At 41.9% G+C, this 15,580-nt stretch overlaps 1 protein-coding gene across 3 annotated transcripts; it reads right to left on the bottom strand.

Moving 5' to 3' along the window:
* Positions 1–566: 566 nt before the first annotated feature.
* Positions 567–15,247, bottom strand: LOC139931877 (proton myo-inositol cotransporter-like). 3 transcript variants are annotated; one of them, XM_078282883.1, is made up of 13 exons: positions 15,126–15,247; positions 13,483–13,958; positions 11,766–11,925; positions 11,179–11,387; positions 10,499–10,607; positions 10,063–10,226; positions 9,331–9,445; positions 7,919–8,044; positions 7,646–7,755; positions 6,648–6,800; positions 3,705–3,877; positions 2,430–2,498; positions 567–2,315 (listed from the first exon to the last, which is right to left on the bottom strand). In XM_078282883.1, exons 2-13 carry the CDS (start codon positions 13,931–13,933, stop codon positions 2,301–2,303), a joined length of 1,854 nt encoding a protein of 617 aa, XP_078139009.1. In that variant the 5' UTR covers positions 13,934–13,958; positions 15,126–15,247; the 3' UTR covers positions 567–2,300. The 3 variants fall into 3 exon arrangements, with proteins under 3 accessions (XP_078139009.1, XP_071781614.2, XP_071781615.2); XM_071925513.2 differs by having other exon boundaries at positions 567–2,498; positions 15,126–15,228; XM_071925514.2 differs by having other exon boundaries at positions 567–2,498; positions 13,483–13,961; positions 15,126–15,189.
* Positions 15,248–15,580: the final 333 nt, after the last annotated feature.

The following is a 15,580-nucleotide window of genomic DNA, read 5'->3' on the forward strand; positions in this document are numbered from 1 at the left end:
CCTTCATAGTAAAGCACAGAGAAGTGAATTGAAAGTGACTGACATCAGTGTTTAGCTTGATGTCTCCAAGAGTCTTTATTTGATGATGATGATGATGATGATGATGATGATGATGACCCATACAAAAACATATACAAAAACATACTGGCAGGTGTTGAAATTCAGAGCCTCTCCGCTCAGCAGTCCCTCCTTGTGTTGTATGCTTTTGTTCAGTGAAATATAATTTCTCTATTTCACTGCGAGGCTTTTAAAGATTTTATTTATCCTTTTGAGGACAAACCTCTCACGAAATATCATTCAATGATATAACTGGAGTTTAATGCAATCCATGAAGTTATCACCTCTAACAGATGCTCATTCACTCAGTAAACCTTTAGCACCACCGTGTGGCCATGAAGTATCACAATATGAGGACTCTGGACGAGTCGTGATGGGACAGTGGGGACAGTATCTAAGGTAGAGGTTCCCATTCATACAACTGTGATGGGAACCAGTGTTCACAGCATTGTTGTACTGATTACATAGGAACACATTGTTGCCATGAAATATTTGAATGGATTTTCGACTGTTTTTTAGTTTAGTTTATTTTCACAGTGATAAAACAACATAGAAGTGACGTGACAAAAGGGAAAACAGAGTTAAAATATGATGATAAAGACACAGAAAGAAGAAAAGAAAATTACTCATTTGTGCAGGTGAGATAAGAAGAGGCTTATAAAATCATCTCACTGTTGCTGGAGGCATTGCCTATTCATGTTTCTGTTGCCCTAGTGTATCGCCACCCTCAGTCTAATCTGAATATTGGCTATCAATATATGTCCCAGGACATAACTGCTGCACATGACCCATCAACTAAAAACTGTGAGGAACATCCAAACTTAGCTTTCTTGCCTCAAGGGGAATGGAGCAAACCTCTTACAAGCCTATCAGGTTACTGGGACAGGAAGGAAAAATACAGGCCCACCAGTAAACAGACTCATCCCTCAGTGAAACATCGTCCCATAGCTGGAAGGTCACAAATTAATAATCAAAATCACTGTAAAGATTGCCATATTACCGGGAGATGCAACAGATAATTCTACATCTAATGACCACATAAATGTAGATATTGCCTCTATCAAAGACTCTGGTTGTGCATCATAAATAGGTAATGGGCTCCAATCATGCACTATAATGTCTCACTGAGGCCGACTGCTTTAATTCAATAGTGCTTTTATTTCCCGAAGATCATATTAATCAATAGAACATGTACAGAGACATACAGAGCATGTCATTTCATATACAGCATGATATACAACCCAAATGGACACAACAAGGTTAATATACTGTAAATCTCTGGCCTAAGACAACTGATGAGAACATGAACTTCCTCTAACCTGAAACCGGAAATTATTTAAACATTCCTTGAAATATCCTTAATGTCCACCTGAGGTTAAATTAAGTCTCTTACAAAATGCCAGTGTTGGCATTTTGAGTAAAAATTATATACCTCATACTATTTCAAAATGCCATACGTTTTCCAGACCTTAAAGTCACAATGAAATTAAGAATTACTTTTAGTTACTTTTCCATGTCATTAAACACATCAATTTAACAATAAATGCCAAAAGATGTACAAAAATATATTTATATATATATATTTTTATTGAAATCTATTTATATCTATAAATTATTTTTACTTCCTGGAAAATGGTGTATTTTTAACGGTGATTTCATCCTGTACCAGTAGGCGTAAATAAAATCTAATAATAATAATTCATAGGGACTTTAATTTCTTGACTGGGCTGGCAATCAGTACAATTTATGCTTATAGTGGCAGCTATTAAGACCATATCGCTTCTATAGTTGAAGGTTATTTCTCACAACAACATATATATACATATATAATATTACAATATGTAAAATAACAGTGGCTCTGTAACTACACAACATACTGACCAACAGGGTTTTTGTTTCCATACTTAAGTAGGCTTTTGTGCAATCCCCAAACGTTTTCAACATCCAAAAATTATTCAGTTCATTTTCCAGACATTTCCAGAGCTGTGTACGAACCCTACAGCACTGAAAAGAAACTAAGACGGCTCTTAAATAAGACACTCCTAAACAGCCACACAGAACTGACAATTTCTTACCAGCTCTTTTGTGCAATAAATTAAATCTGCATTAGTGTACTTTAACAAGAAAGCTAGAAAAGGTTTTATATGCCAACAGGGGCATGATAAAGCAATTTGGCACATATCAAAGTGTTCCAGTGAAAACTGGATGTTGCGTGCAAAGGTCCTCTATTCAGGACTACTGGGTCACTGTGATTGGAGCTGTAGAAATAAGGACATGAAAATGAACATTAAAAGGTATATTTAAGATTTTTGTGGCATTGTAGAAAATGTATTAATCCACTTAAACCCTTAAAGGCTTGATACAGTACTTACAGTTATATAGGATACGCCACTGTCTGAGCACACCGCTCCATTGTGTGCTGGGCTGGATTCCGAACCTTGCTATAAAAATTGAAGGTTTAAGCAACAATTTGGCATATAAACATCATTTTTAAAAAAGACACGGTTTTGTTCTTTTAAGCGCAAACTCTCCCATTGTGCACACAAGAGCTGCAACCCACAATCAACTGATTTGTTCATACATCAGCACAAGACTGCTAGTGATTTCAACAGGAATGTCTTTTGAAAGATCCCAAGTCACAACAGAATACACAGGAATGAAAAACTCCCAACTATATTCCAGAGAGAGATACAGAGAAGGCAAAGATAGTGCTTGAAATAGTCTCTAGCCCACATTGTAGATCCCTTGTTTATGAAATCTTCATACATTTAAAACTACAGAGGCTTGATCAGTGCATACTCTTTAGCATACATCATTAAGGCTAGCAGACAAATACATACTTGCTGGTATATCAGTGTTACAAAAGATGGGTGGTCAGACTGTAATTATTATAATTAATCATTATACTGTCTTGTAATGACACTGCACTGACATTAAAGGAATGCTGAGGCGATGGTGAGTCAGCAACCAGGACAGATGGTTTCTGCGCTCTCTGGAATACAAAGACTTTGTTTCTAAAGTGCTATACACCGATTTTGTGGAAAAAAAATCATTCCCCAAAGTTCATCATTAAATATCTTTAAGACATAGAAGATCTGTTTGTTCAAGTGTTAGTCAACCAAGGACTTCAGTCATCTTCTATCCTTGAAAAAGTACCATAATCTGTTTTAGTTTTGTGCAATCAATCAGTTTACAACATAGATGTGATTTTATTTTTTTTAAATAATGAAAATAGAAATTTTGGAGCAAACCCTAATCCTGAGAAGTCCTGCTTCCATGTTCCCTTTTATGATGAGACAGAGGGAATGATGAGAAATGAGGAGAATAATTGAACAACTGAAAATCTGAAAACAGGCCAATCCCAGGTGTGACACACAGGCAGACAAAAAATAAAGAAGACTGATGAAGAGTCACCAAACGGAGGTAAAGTGCCAAGTACAATCAACAACTGAAGAATTCAAGCCTTTTTCGCTCCTCTTTGAACACAACCACCAGAGGGCGACATGCTGACTTTTCCTCCCCGAGTCTTCCCGATCCTCAGCCAAAAAGACAGAAAACCAAAAGACAGAGAGAAACCGACAGCCTCTCCCAGTCTACTCTACATCTGAGGCGTCATCGTCGGAGAGGCGGTGGCTGCTGCCATTTACCCGGATGTATTGGACGTGGCGATTGTCGTCGTGCGAGGAGGCTCCACAGGAGCAGAGCGGACCGGCGAACAGGTTCTCGATCTCCTCCAGCTGGAGGCCCCGGGTCTCCGGGAGGCAGCCCAGGATGAAGAGCAGGCCGAGCCCCACCAGGCCCGCGTACAGGAAGAACGCCCCTGAGGAGGAGAGGCCCAATCACACTTTAGCTTTTTAACTGATGATCGTATCCAGAGCGAGTTACAGTTGAGTGAGCTGGTGGGGGTTCAGTGTCTCGCTCAAGGACACTCTGACAGGACACATGGTTGTTGATGGACACACATTGGTTGTTACAGGGATCAAATTAGAGGCCTTTCAGTTAGAGGCGGTCTCTAACCAGTAGGCCAGCCTTTCCTCTTGACACAGAGTGCGTTTGTTTTGTGGTACAGTTTGTTTTATTTGGTCTGAACCATAGTAGAAAGTAAAAGTTGATTTTGATGCATTTCTGTATTTGGTTCATTTAGGTTCATACTGCCCAATTACAAGTGAAGCAGGGCTTGTAAACGTCACATAGACTCAAAAGTAACTCATTCAGTTTTGGTAACCTGTCATCCTACCAGGTTAGAGATTCTGGCGGTGGGGCGGAGTCAAAACAAATCTGACTCCAGTCTCTGTAACGTCAACTGAGCATGACGGACTTATCTGCGCTGTTTGCTGTAATTTCCCTTCTCTGGTGTTCATACCAGTTAAGAACAGATAAAGAGATAGCTGAATATGAGCGTCAGTCCAGACTGAGGTTTGTCGCTTTCCAAGCATGAGGAACTGCTGGCTATCAGGTATCACATCCATCTCCTTGTACCTGTAAAACCTTGTGTTTTGAGGGCATTTCCTGACAGTGGTTTGAATTATGTTCTCACCTAAACCGCATCGCAGATCGCTTCGTAGGGAACTGAAACCTGCATTTTCAGGAATCTCTTTGCACTTATTTGGTGCCACCAAATAAGAACTAAAGGAGTAAACGCTCCAGATTTCCAAAAAACTGCATCATGCATGCTTGGTATGAACTCGCCCATAGAAGATAGTGCAACCAGTCTGTCCATCCATGCATTTTGTTCTTCTATTCATCAATATACAACACTGTAGGGCTGCACAATTAATCGTATATTAATCGCGATGTCGATATTGGCTTCCACAATTAATTGATTGTGGCCGGGGGCGATTATTCACGCTGGGTTTAGCTTGCTCTGGTGTAGGGCTGCAACAGTTAGTCAACGTAATCAAAACTCAAATTACTTGAATTTTGACCCAGTTTGCCGCCGACCTTTCAAGGCGCGTATAAACTCTTCCATTAGCTTGGATCCAAGTGTAGTATACAATGAAGCACGGGTTACGGGGTAAAATATTTCCTTTTTAATCTCCAACCAGAGACGCAGTACACAGGCGAACGTACTACTTCCTTATTTACACTAATTTTCCCACGGGTCCTTATGGGAAACTTCAAAATAAAAGCCCACAAACACCCAAATAGACTTCTTACAAAATAAGTGTCTTAGAATACAAATGCCCAAAAACTAAGGCTACAGAGGTGATGGTCCCGGAAAAAAAACAACGGACCCGGTGCACCGGAATCACAGGTTCAAAGATTTGTACATTTGAATGTTTTTTTATTTATAGGTTTATAAAATACATTATGAATGTGAAGGCATTTCGGTTAACTTAAAATGCTCAAGTGCAATAAAACAAAATGGATGAATAATCGTGATAAATAATCGTGATCACAATATCGAGCAAAATAATCGTGATTATCATTTTAGCCATAATCGTGCAGCCCTACAACACTGTATACAATAATATACAATACCAATATACAAAAAATAAATGACTGTTGGACAAAAACAAGGATGAGAGTTGGAGTAGCGTAATGTTTCGGGTTGTGACCAGCGGGTTTTTGGTTTGCATCCCTTTACCAACATGACAGCAACTACTGCAACTACTGCTGAGGTGCCTGTGAGCAACAATTTAACCTCCAACTTACTCCAGTGGAGCTGCTCAGTGACCAACAGTAGGAGCCTGTGGTTGTGACACTCCCTAATGTAAATATAGGTATGCAACCGTCCCTTCCTTTTCAATTCCTCTCCCACACTACCGTGCTGTTGCTGTAAACAGGAAAGTGTTCATAGAAACCTTCGCTGGTTATATAAGGAGCAAAAACAAACAGGAAGTTGTGCACATTTTAGGGACAACAGACAAAATCAACACTGCAAGGTTATGAAGGAACTGAGCAGTACTATGAATTTTATACGATCGATTAAACGGACATTAAATGGGACAGCAAGGTAGCCTTAGAAATACCATCCTGCAACTTAAAAGTTATAATCCGTGACATTTAATATAAATGTCAGTTTTGCTGCTCTCTATTGCAGAATGATATAACACAGTAGTGATTCAACCTATATCCAGTTCATGAAAGCTTTTACATTTCCCGTTCTAAACAGCCGAAGTCTGGTAGGTCTCTCCTGGGAAAAAGTCTCTGCCGCACAGGAAGTGATGCGTTTTCCGTTTCCAGTTTGTTTGGAATAAATAGAAGAAGAAGAACTGGGCAGTTAGCATGAGCAGTGACATACAAAGACAAGAGCGCCACCTACAGAAACTCAAACTGCATCGACTAAAAATCCAAGCTCCGCCCACACTGTTTGATTGACAGGTGATCTCTGGGAAGACCAGTACAGAAACACCACAGCAATGAGGGCTTAGCACCAGAGATGGAGACTAAATAAAAAAGAAAAACGGTTCACTCTCTGCAACAGCCATGTTTGCTTCTGTCTATATGTCCTATAGAGCAAGGCGCTGATCTCAGCTCACACACTGTAAACCGCTCTGGATAAACGCATCATTTTAACGCCTAACGTGTAAATGTAGATGGTAATTCACCGTATTTACTGTCACCTCAGCTACTGATGGAGCTCTTACCATAATAAGTCAGATACTCAGCGATGTGAAGGAAGGTCAGGGACACCAGGACGTTGAAGGTCCAGTTGACGCTGGCTGAGCAGGCGTTGCTGGTGCTGCGGGCCCACAGAGGGTAGATCTCCGAGTTCACCGTCCACGGCATGGGACCCATACCTGCCACACACACACACACACACACACACGTTAATATTTATGTGCCTAATATTCATTAGATTAGTCAATAGATTCATATCAGGTCAATATTCATATGGAAAAAAAACTTAAATTAGGTATTCATTAATATTAAGCATGCATTCATATTCATATGCATAATATTCGTTAGTGTAGATATTTTTTAAATATTCATATGCATTCCATCCATATTTATCACATCCAAATTGACATGTGGGAAAATGCTTGTAAAGAAAAAAAAAAAAAAAAAACACACACTTGTAAAAACGCTTGCACCACCTTGTAAAATAAACTTCCAGAGTACATCTCATAGAAAAATGTATTTCAATGCTATTTGTTACTAATTATTAAATGGTTTATGAACTTAAAAATAAGACTTTTTTTCTATGAATATGTATTTTTAATACATTAGTACATTGTACATCACAATAATACAATAGAGATCACAACCCCACAGCACACACACACACGAGACACTAACATGTTTGTGCTTGAGCAAAAAAAGCACTACAAAAGAAGTTATTATTTAGCTATATCTATTTTTAAAGACAGAAACTGGTTCAGAACAATCAGAGATGGTTTGTGTCATGGTGCGTGAAATATGTGTGTAAACACTTTGTTCTCTGGGCTGGAAAAATTCTTTATTCTTTATTCTTTAGAAAAAGTCATTATCATCTTTTTCTATTTTTAAATACAGAAGCCACTTCAGAACAATCTGAGATGGTTCACGTAGTAATGTGTGAAAATAAGTAGAATGACCCATCCATAATTCATGGGAAGCGTGAAAGACTGTTAGATAGGGGAAAAAAGAGAAAGTCATGTCAAACCTGGAGCAAAGAAGGCGAGGTAGAGGATGAGGCCCAGCAGGACGACCCATGAGTAGGACGTGGGACAGTAGTTGTAGGCCCAGAGCAGGCTGTCAGTCTGGTTGGAACACCTGGATGAAACATAAGTGCAAGGAACAACATGAAAACTACACTTCCCGTAATCTTTTAGCTCTACAACATCGTGATATGACTCTCTCATGCATCTATCTCAACTATCTGAGTCACACACACACACACACACACACACACACACAGAGAAAATCAGTGCCCGACCTGCCCCAGGCCGCGTGCTCCGTGGACGCTTGATTGACAGGAATGCAGGAGGAGTCGTACACTCTGGTGCCGTTCTCACGATAACAAAATCCACAGGCGGGATCCAACATGCAGCGATCACAGGACCTGGAGGACAGAACAGAATGTAACACCTCTCACTATCTACTGGGCCGCAGACAGGCACACACACACACACCACTCCTTCAGCTGTGATAGCTTCACTTGAGCCCTTGATAAAAACATCCGCAGAAGATATCCAATACACAGCATGGGTATTATTTATCATTATTTATTAAATTCCACCCTCAGACACTCACACTTACACTGCTCTGTATCATCAATCTGTAATGGTCAGTGCATTCCAGGAGTTATTTTGTGATCAAGTGTTGTAATTTACCTTTTTGGTGTACCCACTTTCCCTCAAAACTGCTTCATCCATTTCTACTTCAGTTAGTGATTGCCTACATTTCCCAGAATGCCTTTTCGACAACCCCCAGAGAACGTGCTTGGACTTGTTGTATTCAGCTGTGGGTTTTATATGTAGATGGAGAGAGTGATAGTGATGGCGGAGTGAGAGTTTTTCTAGCTGAGAAAAAGTTGTGCTCCTTACTCAAACCACAACATGTCTTTCCATGTCTTGTGGCTGCATTGCATTCTGGTCTATTGAGGCTACTGTCGGTGGAGACATTGGTCTCTCTGCCTCTTCTGTGATGGATTTCTCCCTGTATGATTGCTTAATGTCGATGCAAAATGGTGAGTCTAGAAGGAAGCCGTAATGTCAAATGACGTCACACCATCTACATTTGGCCAGTTATCCACAAACAACAAACCACCAAATAATAAAATGGGCCCAGAAATAAAATGTACATGCCAATAGCTGTTTTTTTAGTAGTTTAGTTTTAGTTTTCTTTTGAAAAAGGACACTCACCAGCTACCTAGAAGCTACAGTCACTTGAATATGATCTGGATTGATATGTATAGTCTGCTGCCCAAGTATGTCTTGCACTGTCCCTTTGCACTGTATATCAAGGTCCATGTCACCTAGACACATCCCTGTCCATGTGTTGTACTTGGCTATTAATGGTGTTACATGTAGCATTTTTGTGTTTCTCCAAATCAAGGCCACATTTCCCCTAAACCCAGTTGCTTCCTGCCTCAAAGAGGATGTCGCCACTTTCCAACCCTCCAGTAAATTTCCTGTGAAATCCGACCCGGTGGCTCGTAATGTAAAATGCAGCGTAGAGGCCGGTAGAGTCTGCCAGTCTTCTCAGCGATGGTCTCACTTGTTTTCAGTGTTTATACCAATGTCTCAAAATGAATGCAGTAATGATTTCTTGATGATAAAATGCTACACACAGCATCCTTAAAGTGATTCTAATATTTATTCTGAATATTTTTTTGTGTAATCTTACCCATACAGTGTGCAGGTGGAGTTGAGAGGGTCGAGCGGGTGGAGGGAGACGGGGGGAGCGTTCTGGGCAGATAGTAAGAACCCCACTGCCAGCACAGTCAGACTCAGACCAGAACCTGCATGAGAGACAAGAAACACACATCTCATGAGCGCTGAGAAAGAAGGCAAAATAGGTATGTCAGCGGATTCATTATGTTAGTGCTGTATACTGGCTTCAGTAGGCATGCAAAGAAATTGGCTATTAAACCTTTTTTGTGAAGAATTAAAAACATCATTTACATCATGCGGTCCTTAGTGCAGGAGGTCTTAAACTTCTCAAGTAAAGGTCCTTCAAATCAATATATTTTAGCCCGACAACTGCCCCATATAACTTCCCATCTAACAAAATGTTATCAATTTAAACTTGACTGAGCAAAGAATGGTATATTAAGAATGGTATATTATGAGTGAAGAATTATATATTATTGTGGATACAACTGTATCTACAGTGGAGGCGTCAGGGCAGTGAGAAACTGTCCTGTAACCAAAATCCTGTCAGAGTATCCTTGAGTAAGACTCTGAACCACTAACAAAAAAAACAATTTGGGATATCGCCCAAGCCTATTTCCCGGTCCACACGTTGGGAACCAGTGCCCTAGGAATATGAAATGAAGTCTCACTGAATTTGTTGGCGTTGTTATTTAACACCGCATTTATTAGCTGCTATAATCTCGATGATGTCAGAGACACAGACCTGAAATACTGCCCAGGGTGAGCTTCCTGCGGCCCACCCGCTCCACAAGCCACACCCCCACCAAGGTGAACAGGAAGTTGATAGCAGCGGTTGCCGAGGCCAACCAGATGGCCTGCTTGTCGTCTCGCACCCCCGACATCTGCAGAATGGTTGCACTGTAGTACCTGGATGTGGACAAAGAGGAGTCAGTCTCTTCATTTTTGGCAGATGAACATCATGCAGGAATTAACTTGAACACCTCAACTGAGAACAAAGTCTTCTGAGAGTGACGGACCAGCAGCTTTTCCACTTGGACTGGTCAGGAACAATACACAGAATCAGATGTAACTATCCTTTGAGCTTTTAAGGGTGGGTGAGAGAAGGTATGTCTTTGGGATTATCAAGCGGGAAGGAGATAAATATGTGGGAGCTGTTACAGGACAACCAGACCACCTACATGACGGTGTTGATGCCAGACAGCTGCTGAAACATCTGGAGGCCACAGCCAACGATCAGAGCCCTGCGTGTCGGGCCGTGGTTGAGGATTCGCCAAATAACAAGGCCCCCTAAAGGATGAGAAATCACCCATTTAAAAGGCTTGTCGTCGGTGGAAATCGAGTAACATGACTGGCACATGTAGTACTTTGAGTTTTGCTCTGGAAGGAGTGGATTAGCATCAAGAATTAGCTACCAATAAGAGTAAAAACTGTAACAAACATTTGTAGATGGCAGAGAAATACAGAGTGGTAAAAGTTAGTTCACTCTCTCACACACCAACAGCCTAAAATCAACATATATCTACAGCAAATAAATAATATCAGAAGAAAGATTTCTGGCTGAAGAACATCTTGATGTCTGTAATATCAATTGAGGCATTCTTACCATTGTTCTTTAAAGAAACTAAATATTTTCTCAACCAAGGAAGTTAATCAAAATCAAAACTTTGACTCGAAACTTAAACTACCTACTATCACACTTCAAAACATACCTGTATTTACTTTCATTTTTTTTTAACCATCATTGGTTTTTAAGGAGTCGCTTTGTCCAGATATATTTAATTAATTAAATGAATATATTTCATTTTGAAACAACACTCCTACTGCATTTTTTTGTACCGTTTTGATAGAAATCTCTCACCTCCGCTGGTCTGTTTCTCCTCCTCCTCGATGCTGCTCCTGATGGTGTCGTACTCCTCCTCCACACTCTGCCCTCCTCGGATCTGGCTGAGAACTCGGCGGGCCTCTTGGCTCCGGCCCTTCTGGAGGAGCCAGCGGGGGCTCTCCGGCAGGAAGAGGAAGCCCACGAACTGCAGCACGGCCGGGAAGACGGACAGACCCAGCATGTACCTGCAGAGGGAGAGAAGGAGGGAGGGAGGGAAGAGTAGAGAGGATGGACGGAGAGAGAGGGGGGTGAGGAGAGAGAAGGGATGTTGATGGAATGGAAGCAGAGAAAGAGATATCTGTCTACACCAGTGGTCCTCAAAGTGGGGTTCGGGGTTCCAGGGAGACCCCAGCAAAATGAGAAAGAGTTTAATTTCAAGCTGCACTAGGTGAGGTTTTTATGTACAAATACACTAATATTACTATTAGTTAGTCAGTGAGCAACATCCTCTCTGCTCGGGGTCAGACAGAGACAGACAGAAAGTCAGATAGATAGACAGACAAACAAACAAACCCCATCCTGGCTGGTTACTGGCAGGAGGACGATGTGGAACAAATGCGTACCTCCAGCCGTCGTGCTGCATGTAGCTGAAAGCCCCGTCCACCACGCTGGCGATGAACTGGCCACCGGTGATGAAGAGGTTGTTCACGGTGACCAGCTGACCTCTCAGGTGGGGGGGCGAGACCTCTGCTATGTACACAGGAACCGTCATAGAGGCGACGCCTGAGGACATGTGGACATGTGGAGAGAAATTTACCAAACTCTAGTTTCCTTTGCCTCAAGTTTATCACTGAATATCTTAAAAATATAGGGGAAATGGTCTGTGAAATGGACTGTATTACTAATAATTTAATATTTTATTGATGTACATCATGCAATACAGTATATAGCCACAAACATTACTGAGTAAAAGAGACTAATTACTGTTGGTTATACCAGCGGTTCCTAAACTAGAAAACCTTTTGGGGGTTCCAGCAAAATGAGAAATACTTCATGTTCATGATTATTTTACTCCCTAGATGTGGGTGAGACAGGCGAGACAGACCAGTGAGACAGATATAAGAACCAGTGTTTTGATTATGGGTCTCCACCTACTCTACAGATAATCATGTAACTCTGTACTAAATCATATCTAATTGCAAAATAGCATTCTCAGATGAGAGTCCCTGGGACAAATGTGGATCTATTTGGGGGTCTTTAACATGCTGATCTGCTATTCCTGAAGACAAGACGAATTAAACCATTTGAGAGGAGAGGGGACAAGTCAGATACACGGCCAAGGAGAAAGCTCTGTCAATTTTGAGACATTAAAGTTGTTTTTTTGTTTTTTTAGCCATGGATATATGCTGCAATATAGAGTATCTACACTCCTGTGATCCACAAGGTAAATCCAGTTGGTCTGTGAGCTTAACTGTACTGTACACACCCCTAAAGATACAACAGCCTTAGGGCAATGACTTCTATTCCCATAGTCATGTGATTTCAGTGCTTCCTCAAGGAAAATACCAACATAGTGCCGGTAAAGCAGGTAAGGTGACTCAATTTTAGGGGTGGGGCGGGGCGAGAGGCCTGTTTCTCCTCATTATATACAGGTTTAAATAGTGTGTTGTGGTAATGTGAATGGGGAGAATGAATTAGTGACACTCTCCCTAAACAACTACTGTCAAGCTGCCCTTGAGCAAGGCAATGGACCCCTGAGCTGCTCAGTGGCCAACTTTAAGATCACAGTCCTGCATTCTTCTTAAAGTTTCCAGAATCACAACTGTTTTTGGTGAAAAGGCATTTGAATATTTTGCACCCTGGTCTTGGAACAATCTCCAGTCAAAGCTCCAGCTTAACCATTTTATTCCCTTAAATCAGTTCAAAGAAATTATCCACAGTTATAGGGAACATGTGCGCTCCTGTTTCTGATCCAAATTTTAATAATACAACTTTTTTTATTGTACATATTTTACTATTTTTGTATTTTCTACTGTACTGTATGTTTTATTGTGTAACCCCTGCTGCCATTTCTTGTCCATCCCTTGAAAAGAGATTTTGAATCTCAGTGGGACTTCTTGGTAAAATAAAAGTTAAATAAATAAAAAATTAAAACTGTAGAGCACTGTGTGTGTGTGTCATGTGTTTGTTTATTTATATAGCCCTTTATCACAAGCATATCTCAAAGGACTTAACATATGTGGGGTGGAACAGCATCATTCTGAAGCTTTGCTGGAAAAGATCAGCTCAGAGACTAAAAATAATATAGTCCAAACTTTTCAAACACCACAGCAGACTTACCTATACCCAAACCAATTGTAATTCTGCCCACAAGAAGCGTCGCCTTGTCCGGGGCGACACTCAGGACGATCCCCCCGACGGTGAAGACGCTGCTGGCCAGCAGGATGCAGATCCTGCGCCCCAGCGCCCCGTTCAGCAAGCCGCCGGTGAGGGCGGAGAGCGCCGCGGCTCCCATGGTGCTGGAAACCAGCAACTCCTGCCACAGGGCGTTCAGGTTCATCTCCTTTTTCAGGAGCAGCATGGCCCCGGAGACCACCCCGGTGTCATACCCGAAGATGAATCCTCCCAGGGCGGAGAAAGACGCCAAGACATAGACGAACGCCGGTGTGGAGGCGTCTTGGTGCAGGGTGTCTGCCCCGGCGGAGGCAGCACCGACCCCGGATGGCACAATGAGACTCCGCTCTCCATCGTCGGCTGCTTTCTGTCTCCTGCCGCCCATAAGGTTCCTCATACCCTGCAAGTTGTACTCATCGTGGCTGCTGGGCATAAGGGAAAGCAGGCGTTAGGTTCACCGGTGTTCAGTTCAACACAGCCTGGGCAAACAAGCTATTGATCACAGTTTATTGCAGCGGCTCTCCTCCGTGGCTTTACATTACAGTTTGGGACCTCTCTCTCTCCGTCTCACCGACGGGGAGGGCGGTGTTCGTCATCACCTAGGAGTGTGACGTCGTGTGAGGTCGTGTGAGGTCCCCCCCCCCCCCCCCCCCCTTCTTCCTAATAAAATCCCCCAAAGTGTCAGAGTTGAGAGAAAGTAGCCTGAATAAGTTATGCCATACCAATATCGATCCAACAAGCTTACATGTCCTTTGCAGCCAAGTCATTATATTTTATAAACAGTATTGGCGTCTCTTTTAAGCACCAATAATTATTAGGTGTCTGTTTACAAATTTCAATCTTTTTACTACAGACCCAGCGAACATATAGGTAGGTAGGGTAGTATTCGGTAGTATTGTTTTTGAGTGCCGTAAAGTGATTCGTCCTGTTAAAGAGTGCAAATAGAATATGTGCGTGCCTCAAAGCAGATCTGTACAGAATGGGGAACGCTCCGTTTTCTCTGAGTCACGCCAAACTCAGTTCAAAATCGGGTAGTTTAATGATGCCTTGCTTATCGGCACACGTACGTATCTGCTACAACACAACTTAAAGACAATTTAGGGGTCGAGTTGGTCTTCTGGTAAATTCGGCATATAGGTGATCGACCGAACGGCACTTAATTTTAATAAAATCTGAAGTTTTACCGTTGGTTCACACGGCTAGCTAACGTTAACGCTAACGTTACACCGCACTGGTGTATTTTGGTGGAAGGCAGTGTTAACGTTACTTTGTGTATTGGGCGTACGCCGAACTCAGAAATGGCTCCTAAGGATTTTTAAAAAGTCTCAACTTTAGCTCTACCGGGTATGTACATTCGCCCATAAGCAAAACAATATGAAACTGCCGGATTTTTAAAAGGAATATGTCGCCAATCGGTGCCAGGCCAATCACAATACTTTACATATCCGTAAAAACTGACAGACACCAGCGGAGGCAGCGTATGAAATACATAAATGTCACTCGGCAGTAGCTTAAGATATAAATGTCGACATTAGACACACGCGTAGTCTAAATTAAACTGGACAGTCAGTGCATATTAATCAACTTACATGCTTTATCGAGGGGTTGTTTGACGTGTTGCTGACAGTTGATCCTTCCTGCTGCTGCTGCTGCTGTTGTTGTTGTCTTCCTCTTCACCAAACGGGAAGTTTTTCTTACTGGAGTCATATGATATGCCTGTAGGGAAGGAGGAACACGCCTGCCTGACAGCAGCAGGCTTCCCTCATACCGAAACAACAGAAACACTCAGACTTCAGAAAAAGGAACATGCTGCCCTCTCAAAGGAAAGTTGCCGAGGAGGATTATGTCAACTTCACTCTCGAAACTTTGTGACTGCTTCCCGTGTCGTGTCAGCCATTGAGTTGTTGTAATGTATCGGCGGCTACAGTATCCTGCTCGTCTGTTCCCATGCTATGCTGCAGCAATGTGGCCACTCGAAGCCCTTTTGTCGGCCTTGAAGGGACGGTAAGCTAAATGCACGTCAAGTCGTCAGCTGGAAAACAGT

The sequence above is a fragment of the Centroberyx gerrardi genome, chromosome 4 (assembly GCF_048128805.1).
Source record: "Centroberyx gerrardi isolate f3 chromosome 4, fCenGer3.hap1.cur.20231027, whole genome shotgun sequence".
Classification (NCBI taxonomy): Eukaryota; Metazoa; Chordata; class Actinopteri; order Beryciformes; family Berycidae; genus Centroberyx; species Centroberyx gerrardi.

Coding starts and splice junctions, on each gene's coding strand:
- LOC139931877 (XM_071925513.2), bottom strand. CDS start 13,933: ATGAGGAACCTTATGGGCGGCAGGAGACAGAAAGCAGCCGACGATGGA. Junction 8,045..9,330: donor TCCACCTGCACACTGTATGG/GTAAGATTACAC, acceptor TCTGTCCTCCAG/GTCCTGTGATCGCTGCATGT. Junction 2,499..3,704: donor GCCACGTCCAATACATCCGG/GTAAATGGCAGC, acceptor CAATTTTTATAG/CAAGGTTCGGAATCCAGCCC.